This window comes from Clarias gariepinus, chromosome 3, assembly GCF_024256425.1.
Source record: "Clarias gariepinus isolate MV-2021 ecotype Netherlands chromosome 3, CGAR_prim_01v2, whole genome shotgun sequence".
NCBI classification, from domain to species: domain Eukaryota; kingdom Metazoa; phylum Chordata; class Actinopteri; order Siluriformes; family Clariidae; genus Clarias; species Clarias gariepinus.
Window position 1 is genome coordinate 20,929,939 of NC_071102.1, and position 15,197 is coordinate 20,945,135.

Here is a 15,197-nt window from a genome sequence, read left to right on the forward strand (position 1 = left end):
CTGTACAGCACATTCAAAAGTAAGGTCATTAGAAGGACAAACAGCATTTTTAATATGGAAAATACTAAATGCTAAGCTAGACTTGCCTTTATTTACAGGTATAGATTTTTTTACTTACATTTTTGTGATTTATGGTTGTGATATAGAATTACAAACATGCTTTACGTTAAATGTCAGATTAAGCTAAGATGCTCAATATAAACCTAGCTCTTCAGCAGATTTTCTAATGTGATTTTTAGAAATGTAATCACACTATTCACATGCAGTAGATTACATGTTTAAGTCTTTGGCCCAGAAGTAGGCTCTACCACCTTTCTTTCTAACAAACCTTAAGGTGTACATTGTTTTAACTGATTTCTATACATTACTGGGCAGAAATCTTGAGTCGTCATTTCTTCATATTAAGTTAAATGTAGACTAGAGAAATGGGGGAAAAATGAAAAGTGCCTAGAGATTTAATTTAAAAATGTTTTTTTTTTTTTTTTATGTAACAACTACAGCAGCGGCCCTTCTTTTCCCTCTTGTCTGTTCCAGCATCAGCAGTATACTAATCACCAGCCTGATCATATGATGTTTTAACATTCCTCTGAAACAGATTAGGGACTGGACTGAAAATAATGAGATGACCAAAAAAAAAAAAAAAAGTCCTCAATGAAGCCTGGAGAACTATTTCTCAAGACTACCTTAAAAATACAAGAAGGTCTGTCTGTCTCTTTGGGTGCAAAACAAAGAAATTCGGGGCCTCAAGACTTTTCCCCAGTACTCTAGATGCTATAGGTCGTCTTAGCAGCAACCGAGTGCGCTTAAAAAAATTACAAACTGAGGGTTTTGTGACGGTAAACATGTTTTTAAAGTAGAATCTTAAAGAAATGTTCCGGTGTTCTTAAATGTACAGTATTTACACAAGTAGGAAATATATTTATCCATGTCACCTGGACACTACACTTAGAGGATGCAGTACTGTATTGGGAAGTGTCTCACCATGTCACTCACCTTCTTAGAAAAATATATACTTGAAAACTTGTACACACTACAAGCCCCTACACACTGCAGCAATTTACAAAAAACATTTCCAAAACCCCTTAGTTGTTGTCACCCTCATGCTCCTCCTCTTCCTCTTCAAGTTCCTCCTCTTCCTCTTCAAGTTCCTCCTCTTCATCAAAGTACCTTTCTTCAGCATCATGACTTAAAATGTCCAGGTTGTCGTAATCTGGGTTCTCATCCACTTCGCTGTAACATATAAAAGAGTAGATTTATCACGTGTAAAAAGAAAATCCTAATCATGTTAAAGGTAATATTTATATATCAAGTGAAAACGGAGTTTTCTTGTGGTCTCGGAGGAACTCCAGTGCGTGTTAACGCACCTGCCAAAATACCTCAAGCTACCCTTGTTTCACTCCGCCTGCTAATGTACTGTTTTAGTGAGTAATGTAAATGAGCAACTGCAAAGCCACAACTCCACCAGAGAACAGCAGAGCTGATCTTTAAGCTAAGCCCTTTTAATATGAGGTCCTAATAGGGGAAAACTCTAAAGGGTGTATATCTAAACCAAATAGACTTTTTTCCTGTTTGTACATGCACAGTCGACTTAAAATGATTTTTGTAAAATAGGTCCCCTTTGAGAAATTGCAATATGAACAATATCTGAAATAGTGTAATGTTTTTAAAAAACTGTAGTGTTTAAGTGACATTACTGTTAGCCTAAACGAAAGCGTCAGACTATGAACGAGATTAGTTTGTTCAGCAAATTCTTACAGGTATTAGATCATGTTGCCTACAGAGCCGTCCAAACCTGGCATTAACATTAATGCAGCAACCAAAGCAGATTTTACTGAGTGTACTGAGGGACAAAATGACGAAACCGACTTGAACCTGTAATTAAAGTCTTTATCTTTGCCCTCTAGGAAGCGCTGATGCATTTGACTCAGAAACTCCTCTCTCAGCATGACTTTCTCTTCTGCTGTCGGTTTCCATTCTGCCTGTGGAGACTCCTCATCGTCTGTGGAGTGAGGAAACACAATCAGCAGGGAAAAGAGACACTTCAATAATAGACCCCTTACATAGCTCCAGGGATGTGTGCCTTCTTCTGGGGAGAAAGTGAAAAAGTATCCCCCCCCCCCCCCTTTGGCATATTTGTCACACTTAAGATCAAACAAATTTAATATTACACAAACAGTAAATACAAAGTGCAGTTTTTAAAAGATTTCATTTATTAGGGAAAAAAAAAACATTTATTCATTTATTAAGGGTCCAAACCTGCCTGGGATTATGTGAAAAAGTAATTGCCCCCTAAACCTAATAACTGGTTGTGCCATCCTTGGAACCAACAACTACAATCAAGCATTTGCGATAACTTTAATCATTCTGGAGGAATTTTGGAAATCTTTTTTACATAATTGTTTTAATCACATTGGAGGGTTTTTGAGGAAGAACCTTTTGTTTAAAAATCTCAATTTGATTTAAATCTGAACATTGACTAGACCACTCCAAAACCTTAATTATTTCTTATTATAATTAATTAAGACTTGGTGTGTTTCGGAGCATTATCCTGCTGCATAATCCATTTTTGCTTGACCTGGAGGTCACAAACTGATGTCCAGACATTCTCATTCAGAATTCTCTGACAGAATGCAGAATTTAGAGTTCCATCAATTACAGCAAACTGTCCACGTCCTGAAGCTGAAAACCCCCCCAGCCAGACCATCACACTACCAACACCATGTTCTTTTTAAAAAATGTTGTGGTAAATTTATGCAAGATGTAAATCAATTTAATTCAATTTAATTTGCATAGCGCTTTTAATAATTGACATTGTCGCAAAGCAGCTTAACACAATCGAAATAATTATTTAAGTTTGTATGAAATGTGAATGTGTATGAATCAAAATGATAAGATTGACCCTAATGAGCAAGTCGAGAACGACGGCGACAATGGCAAGGAAAAACTCCCTGAGATGGTAATAGGAAGAAACCTTGAGAGCAACCAGATTCAACAGGGAACCCATCCTCATCTAGGTGAAAACGTAATGGGACACACACCATCCAAAAAATTTAAATTTTGGCTCATCAGTCCACAGAATATTTGTCCAAAAGTCTTTGCTATATTTAAAAACATTACACAGTAAGTATTATACTTGATGTAATTCCTTTCTACATCAAGTACTTTTTGTGTGAGAGAGATGGCTGCCTCTGTATCTCGTCAATACAAAAAAAAAATTTAATTAAATAATGCTGTAATTGCACGTTTGCCGTCTTTCTACTGCACTACAGTAACAAATGTGCTGGCATTAAATAAACAAGGCTTTACATTTTGACTGAAGTCTGTCTGAGTTTTATCTTGGCCCCAACTAGTGCCCCCTAGTGGTATATTTTATGTTTAATTACTATAATCCTGGCCTCCAAGAACTCACCCTCCTCTTCCTCCTGGGTAGCACTGTCCTCTTGTCCCTGCTCCTCCTGCAGGCGTTTCTGGAGCTGTTGCTCCTGATAAGAGTCGATGAGTAGGTCAGAGAGACCAGCCGGGCCCTTCTGCATGGCTTCTTCAGACCGCTGCAGGATCTCCTCCTCACTGAGATACTGACCGATGTACTGCTCGTACAGAAGAGGCTGCCGAAAACGCATCTGCTCCTCGCTGAAGTACTGACCCTCTTTAGAAAGGCAAAAAAAAATAATAATAATAATTTATATTAAAAAAAAGCTCATTTGAGATATAATCGGAAAATCTCATCTCTTTTTAGACTCACGACAAGACCTACAATAGGTATGCAGAACCTAGCGCATAATAAATAATGTGTAGCAAACAAATTTAAAAAAGTGAAATAATAATGTCTGCAAATTCAAAATCACCACACACCCTTCTGAAGTGCACGGAGAGCGGCATAGCGATGGTTTCGCACTCTGGTCTTGTTGGCCGATCTTGACGCTCGTTTCTGAACTTCGGTACAGTAATACTGCGTCCTACAGTCACCGCTGACGTGCGAGAAGGCCACCAGATGCTCGGGTTTTAAATGAGTGTGATAGCGCTCGAGAAAGACGACCGGCTTGGTGTTGTACTGCTCCATCAGCAGCTGCTTTTTCTCCTCCATAGTAAGGTCAGGTTCTCCCATCTGCTGGCTCTTTACTGGACTTCCACTGATCACTATGGCTGACATCATGGCATCCAGAGGGCTGGAACTGGAACTGACATCCTGTACACAAACAGAAGGAGAGAGAGAAAGAGAGGTGACATGATATTTTCATTTTTACTCTGTGACGGCTTTGTTGCTATTAAGGATCATTAATAAACACAATGTACTATAGGTGTTAAAAAGGTTCTTACATGTGCAGTGAGGTTTGAGGGCTCACTGGCGCACTGGTCCATGCTGTCCTCATCCTCTGACAATACATCACTGTGTGGCTCGCAGGGCGCAGGACTGGCAGGACTGATGCACGGTTCGATTTCGCCCCACATTTCTGATGCTGAGTTTAAACTGTTATTATAAGAATATCAGTTTGTTAAATCCTGTGGTTTTGTTTTTGTTTGCCTATGCAGCATTAAAAGTGACCACTTTACTTTTACACTAACCTACCGTAACACTTAAAATATGACAATTTTTGGAAATAGTTAATGTGTGTGTGTGTGTGTGTGTGTGAAATTCAAATAAGAGAGGATATTTTTTTGGGGCTGTGGTACAAATAATTTGAGTTCCCATAATTTTTAAAGAAAATTTGCTTTGATTTACGTGTTTTTTGGAATACGAGCCCGCTTCCGGAATGGATTATGCTCGTGATCCGAGGTTCCACTGTATAAGCAGTGTAGAAGATATATGAATGATCTTCAGAAGGTTCACATGATGCAGCTGGATTTTGACTCACCTTTGTACACAGCTGTGGGCATGTTGGCATGACACAGGACTGATGGTAGAGCTCACCTTTTCTTCTTTAGACAACTTTATTTTTCCCAAGATGTCCCAAACAATCGGAAAGGAGATGACTTTACTCCAGTCCTCCTCAGCAGTCAAATCCCTGTATCTTTTGTAGAATATTAGTCTGATCAGCCCTGATGTTTTTCCTGAAGGGAAGTGGCTTCTTTGCTGCCCTTTGTGAAATGTATGTAGGTAAGTGCCAGCATCAGTCCTGTGTCATGCCAACAACACAGCATCCTTAGACCATTCATGCCACAATTATGCCTTATGCCATTCATCACTCAAAATTATGCCTTAGAACACAGCCATGAATAAAGAATGGTACAAAAACATTCTCCCATAACAACTTCTCCCAAACATCCAAAAACATTTTGGTGATGAACAATGCCTTGTGCAGAATGATGGATCTCCTCACCATAAGGCAAAAGTGATAACCAAGTGGCTCGGGGAACAAAACATGGAAAATTTGATGTCCATGGCCAGGAAACTCGACAGACCTTAATGCTATTAAGAACTTGTGGTCGATACTCAAGAGGCAGGTGGACAAACCCACAAATTCTGACAAACTCCACTCTAACATTGATTTTGTAAGAATGGGCTGCGCCATCAGTCAGGATGTGGCTCAGAAGTTGATTGACAGGATGTCAGGGCGAAATGCAGAGGTCTTGATAAAGAAGAAGGATACTGACACTTTGCATAAACTTAAAGTAATTGTCAATAAAAGCTTTTGACACTTATGAAATGCTTGTAATTATACTTCAGTATACCAGAGTAACATCTGAAACAAAATTTATATTTGTGTCATTCAAAAAAAGAAACCAATGCTGTAGACTTTTTGTATTAAGATATTTATATGAAACTTGCACATAGGTAAACATGCATATTTTAAAATGAAGTGTCAGCAAAACTGCTAACCATCACCTCAATGCTATGTAGCACTCATTTCCCTAAAACTCACCAAACACTAATACAAGCCTAGATAGTTTTTATTACATACACTTTCACATTCAAATAGGAGAAAGAACTTTTACCTTTGGTAAAGGATAAACCAGGAACACACCACAGTCTCAGTGCAGGGAGCTAATCATGCTAACTAGCAATTTCTGCTAAATATCGTGGTTGCTGAAATAAAAATAAAAACACCTCCCTGACAGCTTAGCTAAGAGAACTTACACTGGCTCTGACCACAATGACGAATCACAAACTATATACATCAAGTGCACCACACTGAGTATAAACAAACAGCCTACTGTACACTCTGTTAGCATTAGCATTCTGGGATTTGTGCTCTGTGCGCCATTTTTTATCTTCCCCTGGAAACCTGGCTGTAGCGGACCGTTCCTGTTCTGTGTCTAGCTTCCAGCAGAGGGCGCCAAAACTCCAGGATTAAGAAGCCACGCTTCCAAAACTTTAAAATTAAAATGATTACATGGCTGAGTACTACATCATTGTCCTTCTATTTACTGTACAGATATTCTATTAGCTATTAGAATAGAATTTAATTAGTTAATTTATAAGGCAGCATCTTTCGTCAAAGTGGCATAGTGGTTAACAGTCAGCGTGCACCTCCAGGGTCCAGGTTCGATTCACGCCTTTGGTGTTTGAGTTTACATCTTCTCCCTGTGCTTGGTGGGTTTCCTCCAGGTACTCTGGTTTTCTTCTACACTCCCTAAAGATACAGATTTAGAGTAAATGGCATCCCCAAAATACCCGTAGTGTGTGAATGGGTGTGGGGGTTATGTGTGTGTGCCCTGTGATGGATTGGCACCCTGTCCAAAATGTACCCCACCTAGTGGCCCAAGTGAAACAACCCCCCCCCTTCCCCCGAACCCTATAGAGAACAGCAGTATAGATGGTGAGTGAGTGAGTGAGTGAGTGAGTGTAAGTAAGTACTTCTATTTTAGAAGAGAATCTAAATTCTATTTTCTTTATTCTATTCTAAAAGGTTTATTTCTAATCAATCTTTATTTCCCAGAGTATCTACAGGTCTTGTAAGAAAAGTATTTCAAAGTAATAACGTGAGCTGGTGATGTTTGTTTGTGTGTAATGTATGAATGTTATCGACTGTACTAAGGATTGTTAAATATACTGTAATTGTTTCAGTTGTAAAAAGTCAGAAACAGAACACAGTAAATATTTCCTTTTGATAAAAATGTTTATCTTTAGATGACAGAGAGTACCGCTCAGATCATTTGCACAATAAAAAGTTATAATACAGTGTAGAAATTGTATAGCCATTGAAATACCTCCCTTGCATTACATCTGAGCCATATCAAAGAACTCAAGACAAAATTATTGCAAACAATTTGCTTTAAGAAATAAAGAATAAAAGACTCAACTTTCTTCCAGGAAAGAATAAAGAGAAATGCTTAGATTAGTTATTTAAGGATACTAGGTTGCTTGATTGTAGAAGCCGTAGTTTCCATGTCACCAAAGTGATTCATATCATTTAAGCATGTACACACCAAATCCTTTTACTCATTTACATCCTTTGTTCATTCATTTATTCTTTAAAAAAAAAACCTCAACTCTTGTTTTTTTTTCCTTCATTTTTTTTTTCAAAAAGTCACGGTGCTGGTAAAAGAAAAAAAGAAACCATTTTCAGAGCCATGTAAATTGCCTGAACATTAATTGTCCAGTATTTAAATAAGCCATTAAATGCCATTAAAATATTCTACCAGCCATGATTTTTGCTTACACCTAAGTTGCTTGAGCTATGATCACAAAGATACAGATAAAATATTGCATTAGACAATGAATACGTCGATCTACAAAGAGGAAAACCCAGACGGCCCATTGCAGTCCAGTGCAGGTAGATATTCTACAAATAAAGCTCAAACATCAAAAACCTCAAAAACATTCATGTATTTTTTTTTTTACCCAATAACATGCAACAGTTTCACGTTCTGAATCAATTCAGGATTCAAAAATTGAGAAAAACTGACGAATAATCAGTGGTCAAAAGCATTATTAAGAATCCGTTATTTGTATTCATACGTTCATGAAACTGGATATAAATAAGTGTCAGAATGAGCAGAATCGAATGTTTTTATAATTAAAGGAATAAGTTAAATGAGTACCTTAAATAACGTAGCCTGTATGGGTGTTTCTGTCACAATGGGCACTTAAATTGTTGCATAAATTCATCAGCCAGTAAAGAAATTTCTTTTATGAATCAAACGCTACTGCATCTTTTATTGGAATGTCCTTGTTGAGAGCATGTCGAAGTTTTAAATCATTACAGTTTTGTGTTAAAATTGTCGTAAAGCTGTGTTTTTATGGTATGGGAAACAATTCGAACTACAGTAAAAGTTTAACCTATAAGATAGACAGCAAAATAACAGGGTAAGTTTTTTAATCATCGAAAAAAAAGGGATATTTATTTGCTTACAAATAGTGTTGATAGTGTATATAGTGTATTATTATTATTATTATTATTATTACTGGAATATGATGTTACTGAAACACCAACCAACAACTGCATTTATTGTTTTGGAATAATTTACGAACAGTTCAGCCTTTATACAGATAAAGCTACTTATTTTAATATCAGCTGTTAATCTGAGATCAATATCATATACCTGTTTAAGGAATATCACGTTTCAAAATATTATACTAGTCCATCAATTGTATATTTATTAAAGTGTATTTTTGTATATAAAGCTCCCGTCTCCCTTTTTTTGTATATATATATATATATATATATATATATATATATATATATATATATATTACCTGTACGCTATATTGTCTAGGCTTTCTCTAGCTTAAAAAATGGTCTATATAGCATTATAACTGTATGTTTTATATACACACACAGTGGATATACAGTGTATAAACACACACATATACACACACACAGATTTAGCCAAAAAATGTATTACACTTCAGGAAAAAGATAAATATTATGATGTATATCAATATAATATTATTCATTTTATCAAAATATTATATATATCAATATATAACATATGGCAATAAATTTTTAATTAAAATCTTTATTCAAGTTTTTATTTCCCTGAAGTGTATATATACGCATACATACATACAGTTATAATGGTATATAGACATTTTGTTATGTATAGAGTTTGAACAATACAGCTTACAAGTTATTAAAAATCTTTATTTATACCCAAACTATATCACCAACCATAAATTTTAAGGGATAATATCTTTTAAAAAAACTGTGAATCAGATATCTGGAATTTAATTTGGGAAAACAAATGTCTAAATACACACTGATCAGCCATAATATAACAATGCAAAACACCACGATATTGTTTAATTGCAGCTCTGTCCCCACCGGGGCATGACTCTGGCGGTGTGCTGTGGCGTCTGGCACCAGGATGTTGGCAGCAGATCGTGTGTGCTGTGGGTTACGGGGGTGCAGCTTCCATGGGTCAGATTTGTTTGTCTGGCGCATCACATCAGACTGATATGTTGAAAATTTGAAGGCTGGATCAACAACCCTGAACTTTTTCCAGCAGTTTGTGCTACATTGGCTTTTCTGCGTGATCGGTCCAGGCTGGCTGTCCTTTGGTGTCCCGCAGGCTTACAGTAGATGAGTCTTGGGTGCCCATGACCCTGTCACCAGTTTACTGATACAGTATATAGTTGATAATCAATGTTATTCAAATAACCTGAAGGTGGTGTTAAAGTTGTGGCTGATCGGTGTATAAGAAGACTTGTTTTTTTTTTCCTGGTTTGATTTTTCTCTATCTATAATTTGTACTGTATTATATTTACGGTGTAAGCAGTTTTAATGTGAAACAGCCTTGGATTGTGAAATGCCTCAGCTACAAACAAAAAAGAAACAAACCATACGAGTATTAAGATTTCAGTATCGATATTGAGAAAGAAATCACGTTATCCTGTCATCTCTCTCTCTCTCTCTCTCTCTCTTTTCTAAAAATTTTGCACCAAAAAGGCTCAAGTAACACCAACATGTCATGGTAGGTATAGAATGTGTTATGAATATGAGACCCTGTCTATTACTGGAGGTGAATTTTGAACCAGCGACCAAACTGACTCAGTTTGAGCAGTTTCCAGACCAGGACCTTTTAAATAGCTTTACTTGTGAGGTCTAAAGTGCCCACAGCTGTAGAATCACCCATGTGCAGCATTTCTTTTTTCATATCAACTTCGTCTCTCTTTACTGAATACAAATCTTGAGAAACCGCTATCGAAGCTGAAAGGTAAACCAGATCACTTTCACGCTAAAATAAACCCCGACAGAAAACACTCTGCTGTAAGACATGTTCGAAAATTATAAGAAATGGAAATGTATCTATAACGACCTCTACTGTCCTTCAAGTGCACACTGCCTGCGCCACACAGCCGAGGGTCACGGAATGCCGCTATTCAATGACGTGATGGACGTAACGTGAGCGAATCCTTACTAAAGACATTGAGATGAATCCGATTATGGAATAAGGTCGTGTTCTAGTGAGATGCTCGTTACCATGTTACGTATAAAACGCGAGCAACCTAACAGGGTTGGTCAAACTTACATAAACATTTACAGTGTATTGCACTCAGGCTACAGATAAGTCGATGTTTGGTTGTCACTAGATCTACTTCAAATATGTCGCACCCCGCGTCCCAATAGAAAAATAAAAATCATCTCAGTATTAGAAGGTCTAAATAGACTAGAATTGTTCCCACTGCTATTCGATTAGAAAATGTACATTCACAAGAGGACAACAAAAGACATTTCAACTTGAATTTCAAATTGATATGTGCAAAAAACATTAAAGATCTCTATAAAAATATGTGCATATGAATAGATCTATTTTCTTCACCAGAACAATATTTCCTCAATTTACAACATATGCTTTAATAAAGTACAGATCAGATCATGTACAGTTCTCTTGTATGTTTTTTTAAATATATTCTTTTTTTTTTGTTTTATTTAATGTGTGTATCCTTTTGCAGAAACAGCAATATTAATGACAAGATGGATAAAGAAATAAAAGAACAAAAAATAAAACCCATCACACATCCTGAACTCGAATCAATGTGATTGAGCAGTGGGAAGAAAAAAAATCGAATAAAACAATAATAATAAGAAGAACCAGAGTTCCGTATGGAAACCTGAAATTGCATATCCCATCGTGCCCGATCACGCTCGTATCAAAGTTGCCATTCCAGGCTGGCTTACATTATATTATACATCTCAAAAAAACAAACAAAAAAACAACTTTGGCTATTAAATAAAGTGTTTGCTCCTCCACGTCCAAAACAACTGCGTCGTGTGTGCACGCGCCTGAAACCGTCATCCGTATCACTGAGCAGTCCTGTTTACTGTGCTGAAATCTGTGGACTCCTCCAGCGCGGCGTCGTAGCGAGAGGACTGTGCAGACGGGCTGCTGTCACGCAGGATGCAGGAACCGGAGTCTGACTGGTGGTAGGGGAACCGTGGGAGAGAGAGATATTCGCCACAGTGTGAGGGCTGCCTCTCCACTTTGATGAGAGGCTGACTGGGAAGTTGGTGCTCCAGGAAGTCCAGGGAGTCGCGCTGCAGGGCCAGCTCGTAAGACGGCGTCCGTCGCCGCAGGAGCGTGCTCTCGGACAGTTTCTTCATGGACACGAGAGACAGCGGGATCACTGTTTCTATAGGAGGTTCGACGGAGATACACGGGGGACTCATCTTCTTCTTCCTCTGGATGTGAAGCGATTGTCCGCGCGTGGGAAGGTACCTCTTTTCACCAACTCCCTGCTCGAACCCGCCGTCGTCTGCAGAAGAGCAGATCTCAATAGAGTGCCGCCGGTGATCCTCGATGCAACAGGGCTTGTCCAGAAACCCCCTGCTATCCACATTGAAGAACTTGTCTTTAGAACTGTAGTGAGTAAGATTGGTGGCACTCGTGCAGTTCTTCACAGGCAGTGGCCACTGTGTGACGTAGGGGGACAACGAGTGGCAACGCCCCTCCGCCGGGACTCCGGCCCACAGCCGGGCTGAGCTGTTGATGTGATGGACCTCCTCGTCGGCTGGGTCGACTGAGTCAAACATGGAGTCGCTGGGGCTGCTGCTGGCCCGGCTGGATGATCGATGGGGAACGATCCTCTGGTGCTGAGGGTGTTGGAGGGGGCAGACACTGGGCATGTGGCAATAAGTGGGTAAGAAAGGAGACATCAGGGGGCTGCTGGGGGCGGAGATCCGTGGCACCTGGTGGGTGACACCGACTGTTGTATTCCTAATATGTTTGTCCAAGTTTCTTTTAGAGTCACTCATCTGCACATCAATCGAGTCATTCTTGATCGCTTCCTGAAAAAAATTAAAACAAAAGCATGGTGTAAGTAAAACTAGACAAGTCTAAAAATAATAATAATAATAATAATAATAATTTAAAAGACAGATGGACTCTGTGCACCTGTCTGCGTAGAGGCCTGCCTGAAACATGCAGGGGAGACGAGTTTGGACTGGGGATCCTCGGCATACAAATACTAATATGGGGTTGAGGATGAACGTCAGGAACCTGGAGCAAGGAATGACCTTCACACGGCTGCGAGTGGATCGAGGTCACTGAGCCTGTATGGAAAATCATTCCACCGTTCAGTCTTCAATTTTAGAAACACACAAATACAAAAACTTACAGAAAGTTCATCAAGACCAAAAAGTGGTAAGTACCCAATTCTAGGTACGCTTGAGTCGGCTCTACTTCCTGCAAAGGGTACGGTGCGCTGGCCGGCCTCACCGGCCGAAACATGTAACTGTCATTAGGCAAAGAGTGCATCCTGGACACCGACATCTTTCGTGGAGATAGAAAATTCCCCTGAGTTCTCTGCATCCGTTCATCCTGCACATGAGAAACATAATCCTTTTTAATCTGCCTGTTACATACTAATAACTTCCATTTTACCCACTACAGGGAATCCAAGCGACATATTAAAGCAAAGCTCACTGTTAAATTATGGCGGTGGAGCACTGATAATGTCCGTGTCTCGTTGGGTATTATACAGAAAAAAAAGAAACACATTCATTAATCCTGGAAAGCAGAAAGTCTTCACAAGTCTGTGCAATTTCCTATCTTTAAGTTGAACAAAGTAAAGATCAGCACAACATCGGCTAAGTCTTTTGATAGATCTAGTTTTTCATTAAGGCAAAAACAGGCTGTTCAAGGTTACGCAAATCAGACATGCTCCTACAGTCTACAGACCATATAGTGTAATGTTTTGCGCACAGATTATGCATCCACGGTTTTTTTCTTTGCACCAACTCCGAGCTCAGTTTCTTAACCAAGGAACCTGAATACCTGAATACCTCCTGAATTTGTGTCTCCATGTCCCCCAGTGTGTGAGGTCTTTGTCCTGTACATCTCCTCCTTTGCGGAGCCCCACAGACAAAAACCTCACATGGAGTGGGAAGATCTGGACTCCTTGGAGGTTTCATGAGGTTCGCATCATTTCCAGCCATCGTCCTGGAAAGTGCTGCTCTAACCGCGGACGCAGAGCAAAACGTAGCGGTGCACCACCATGGGGTGGCGCTCCAGTGATACTACAAGTATCCAATAAATATTACCTCCTTTAATTTTTAAGCTCAATCTGGGCATCACGTCATTTATCATTTAGGTGTGTGTGTGTGTGTGTGTGGTCAGAGCAGTATGTGCTGGAGAGAACAGACACGCACTTCACTTTTATGAAACACAGTGCTAAAGAATAATGCTTTTTCATCTGATACACATTATATTTACTGTACATATAAAATCAGTTAAACTAATCCAAAATATTGTCTCCTTGGCACAAGTGACAGACATCGCATATACTGTAGTAGTGCCAGCCTGGCAGAGACGTTGCTCACAGACAGCAGCAGGAAGCGGTCCAAGTCCACTATAGAGACTCATTCCCAGTAACCTTTCAGCACTTTTTTTTCTTCATGCAGTCGCCAACTCAGCACTGAATTCATTGAAGGTCGCCCTACAGTAGACTGGGCTGTTCTGCACTCAGCCATCAACCCATCCACAGACATGAATTCGGGAAATGTCGCAGTCATTGATGTGAAGTATCGTACTATTACATATTCGTTTCAAAATCTACAACTCTCTATGTTTACTGTGCAAATGCTACCAATCAAAAGTCATTTAGGATGATATTGTGAGATTCAGGTGACATACCTGTCCTGGAGAATGTGGCCTGGGCCCCATGTAGGTGCCGCCCCTGCCTTCCGGGCCGCCGGAGCTCATGGCCGAGGCGTTACTGAGACGCCGGGCCATTTCCATCTCCATCTCGATCTCCGCATCCATTTCAGCGTCCTCCTTGGCCTCTTTATTGCTCTCCTCAAGGTGCTTCATCAGCACAGCCACCACAACGTTCACCAGCACAAACTGGGCCATCAGCACAAAGGTGACAAAGTATATAGGGGAAACCAAGGGCAGGTAGCTCAGGCATTGCTTATCTTCTGGGGTGCACTCCCTTAAAGTGTCCTGCGCGAACACGGAACATTACAGACGCCACTTAATAACATACCGTAGACATTTTGGGGGTTCCATTTTAACATGAATCATATAAAGCCTTTATTCATAAAATACCTTCATTATACCGTTCCAATTGTCCCCAGTTGAAACTCTGAAGAGGGTTAGAAAGGCCATTCCAAAGTTCTCAAATGTGGCATGGCGACTGAATCCCTCACATGGATTATTCTCAGTGCATTCTATAAATAAAGTATGAAAGTATGAAAACGCATAGCAACAGTCAAGCGCAGGCTCGCTAAATACATCTCGAGCTGAAGTGTTTCATTTTTAAAGCGTTCCTAATTATAACTGAAATGAGGTGTAAAAAACAGAGGAGAAAAAAAAGTGGAAAACTGAACTGAAAAATACGCATCTGCCCACAAAACGTGTCAGATTGGATCATTTGCATTATTTTTAAAGTCAAATGAATGAATGCAGTCAGGCTGCCTGTTCTTCAAAACAGACCTTAATCCTACCCTTTTCTACCCTTTTTTTAAACGTTGCTATGACGAGTGTAAGCTCCTGCAAATCTCCAGAGAATAGCAGAGCTCGTTAAACTGTCCCCAACCCCTTCCCGAACAGTAAGCTACAGTCATTTAGTAAGAGCTCTAGATTAACAAGAAAGGCTGCCCTTAGGATCAGTTCCAACCCTCTTCGACCTAAAAATCAAAAATGGCAGGCGATGATGAGCCCCTGAAACTGAAAGTGAGAATCGAGTGTGAGTGCAGTCAAGAAACGCAGCACTGACCCAATTTCCCGAAAAGCTCAACGCCGAGCGCGGCATAGATGAAGAACAGGAGCATAAAGAGCAAGCCCAGATTCCCAACCTAAAAAAAAAAGAACGC

General features: G+C 39.5%; 2 protein-coding genes across 3 annotated transcripts in view; both read right to left on the bottom strand.

Annotated features, from left to right (window-relative positions):
* Positions 1-18: 18 nt before the first annotated feature.
* Positions 19-6,213, bottom strand: ccdc97 (coiled-coil domain containing 97). The gene is made up of 6 exons (XM_053492352.1): positions 5,935-6,213; positions 4,318-4,468; positions 3,853-4,186; positions 3,410-3,646; positions 1,873-1,999; positions 19-1,230 (listed from the first exon to the last, which is right to left on the bottom strand). Exons 2-6 carry the CDS (start codon positions 4,447-4,449, stop codon positions 1,083-1,085), a joined length of 978 nt encoding a protein of 325 aa, XP_053348327.1. The 5' UTR covers positions 4,450-4,468; positions 5,935-6,213; the 3' UTR covers positions 19-1,082.
* Positions 6,214-8,649: 2,436 nt separating this feature from the next.
* cacna1ha (calcium channel, voltage-dependent, T type, alpha 1H subunit a) overlaps positions 8,650-15,197 on the bottom strand; it is a 103,262-nt gene continuing 96,714 nt past the window's right edge. For both annotated transcript variants that reach the window (XM_053492075.1, XM_053492074.1), the window contains 6 exons: positions 15,101-15,179; positions 14,431-14,552; positions 14,017-14,325; positions 12,534-12,702; positions 12,277-12,434; positions 8,650-12,170 (listed from right to left, as the gene is read on the bottom strand). In XM_053492075.1, the coding sequence (XP_053348050.1) occupies positions 11,187-12,170; positions 12,277-12,434; positions 12,534-12,702; positions 14,017-14,325; positions 14,431-14,552; positions 15,101-15,179 (1,821 nt within the window). In that variant the 3' untranslated portion in view covers positions 8,650-11,186. The remainder of the gene's footprint in view (positions 12,171-12,276; positions 12,435-12,533; positions 12,703-14,016; positions 14,326-14,430; positions 14,553-15,100; positions 15,180-15,197) is intronic.

Bases quoted from the DNA above. Each gene is read 5' to 3' on its own strand.
- ccdc97 (XM_053492352.1), bottom strand. From the start codon at position 4,449: ATGTGGGGCGAAATCGAACCGTGCATCAGTCCTGCCAGTCCTGCGCCC. The intron at 2,000-3,409 runs GTGAGTTCTTGG...CTCACTCCACAG, and splicing joins TACCCAGGAGGAAGAGGAGG to ACGATGAGGAGTCTCCACAG. The intron at 1,231-1,872 runs GTTCAAGTCGGT...TATATGTTACAG, and splicing joins GATAAAGACTTTAATTACAG to CGAAGTGGATGAGAACCCAG.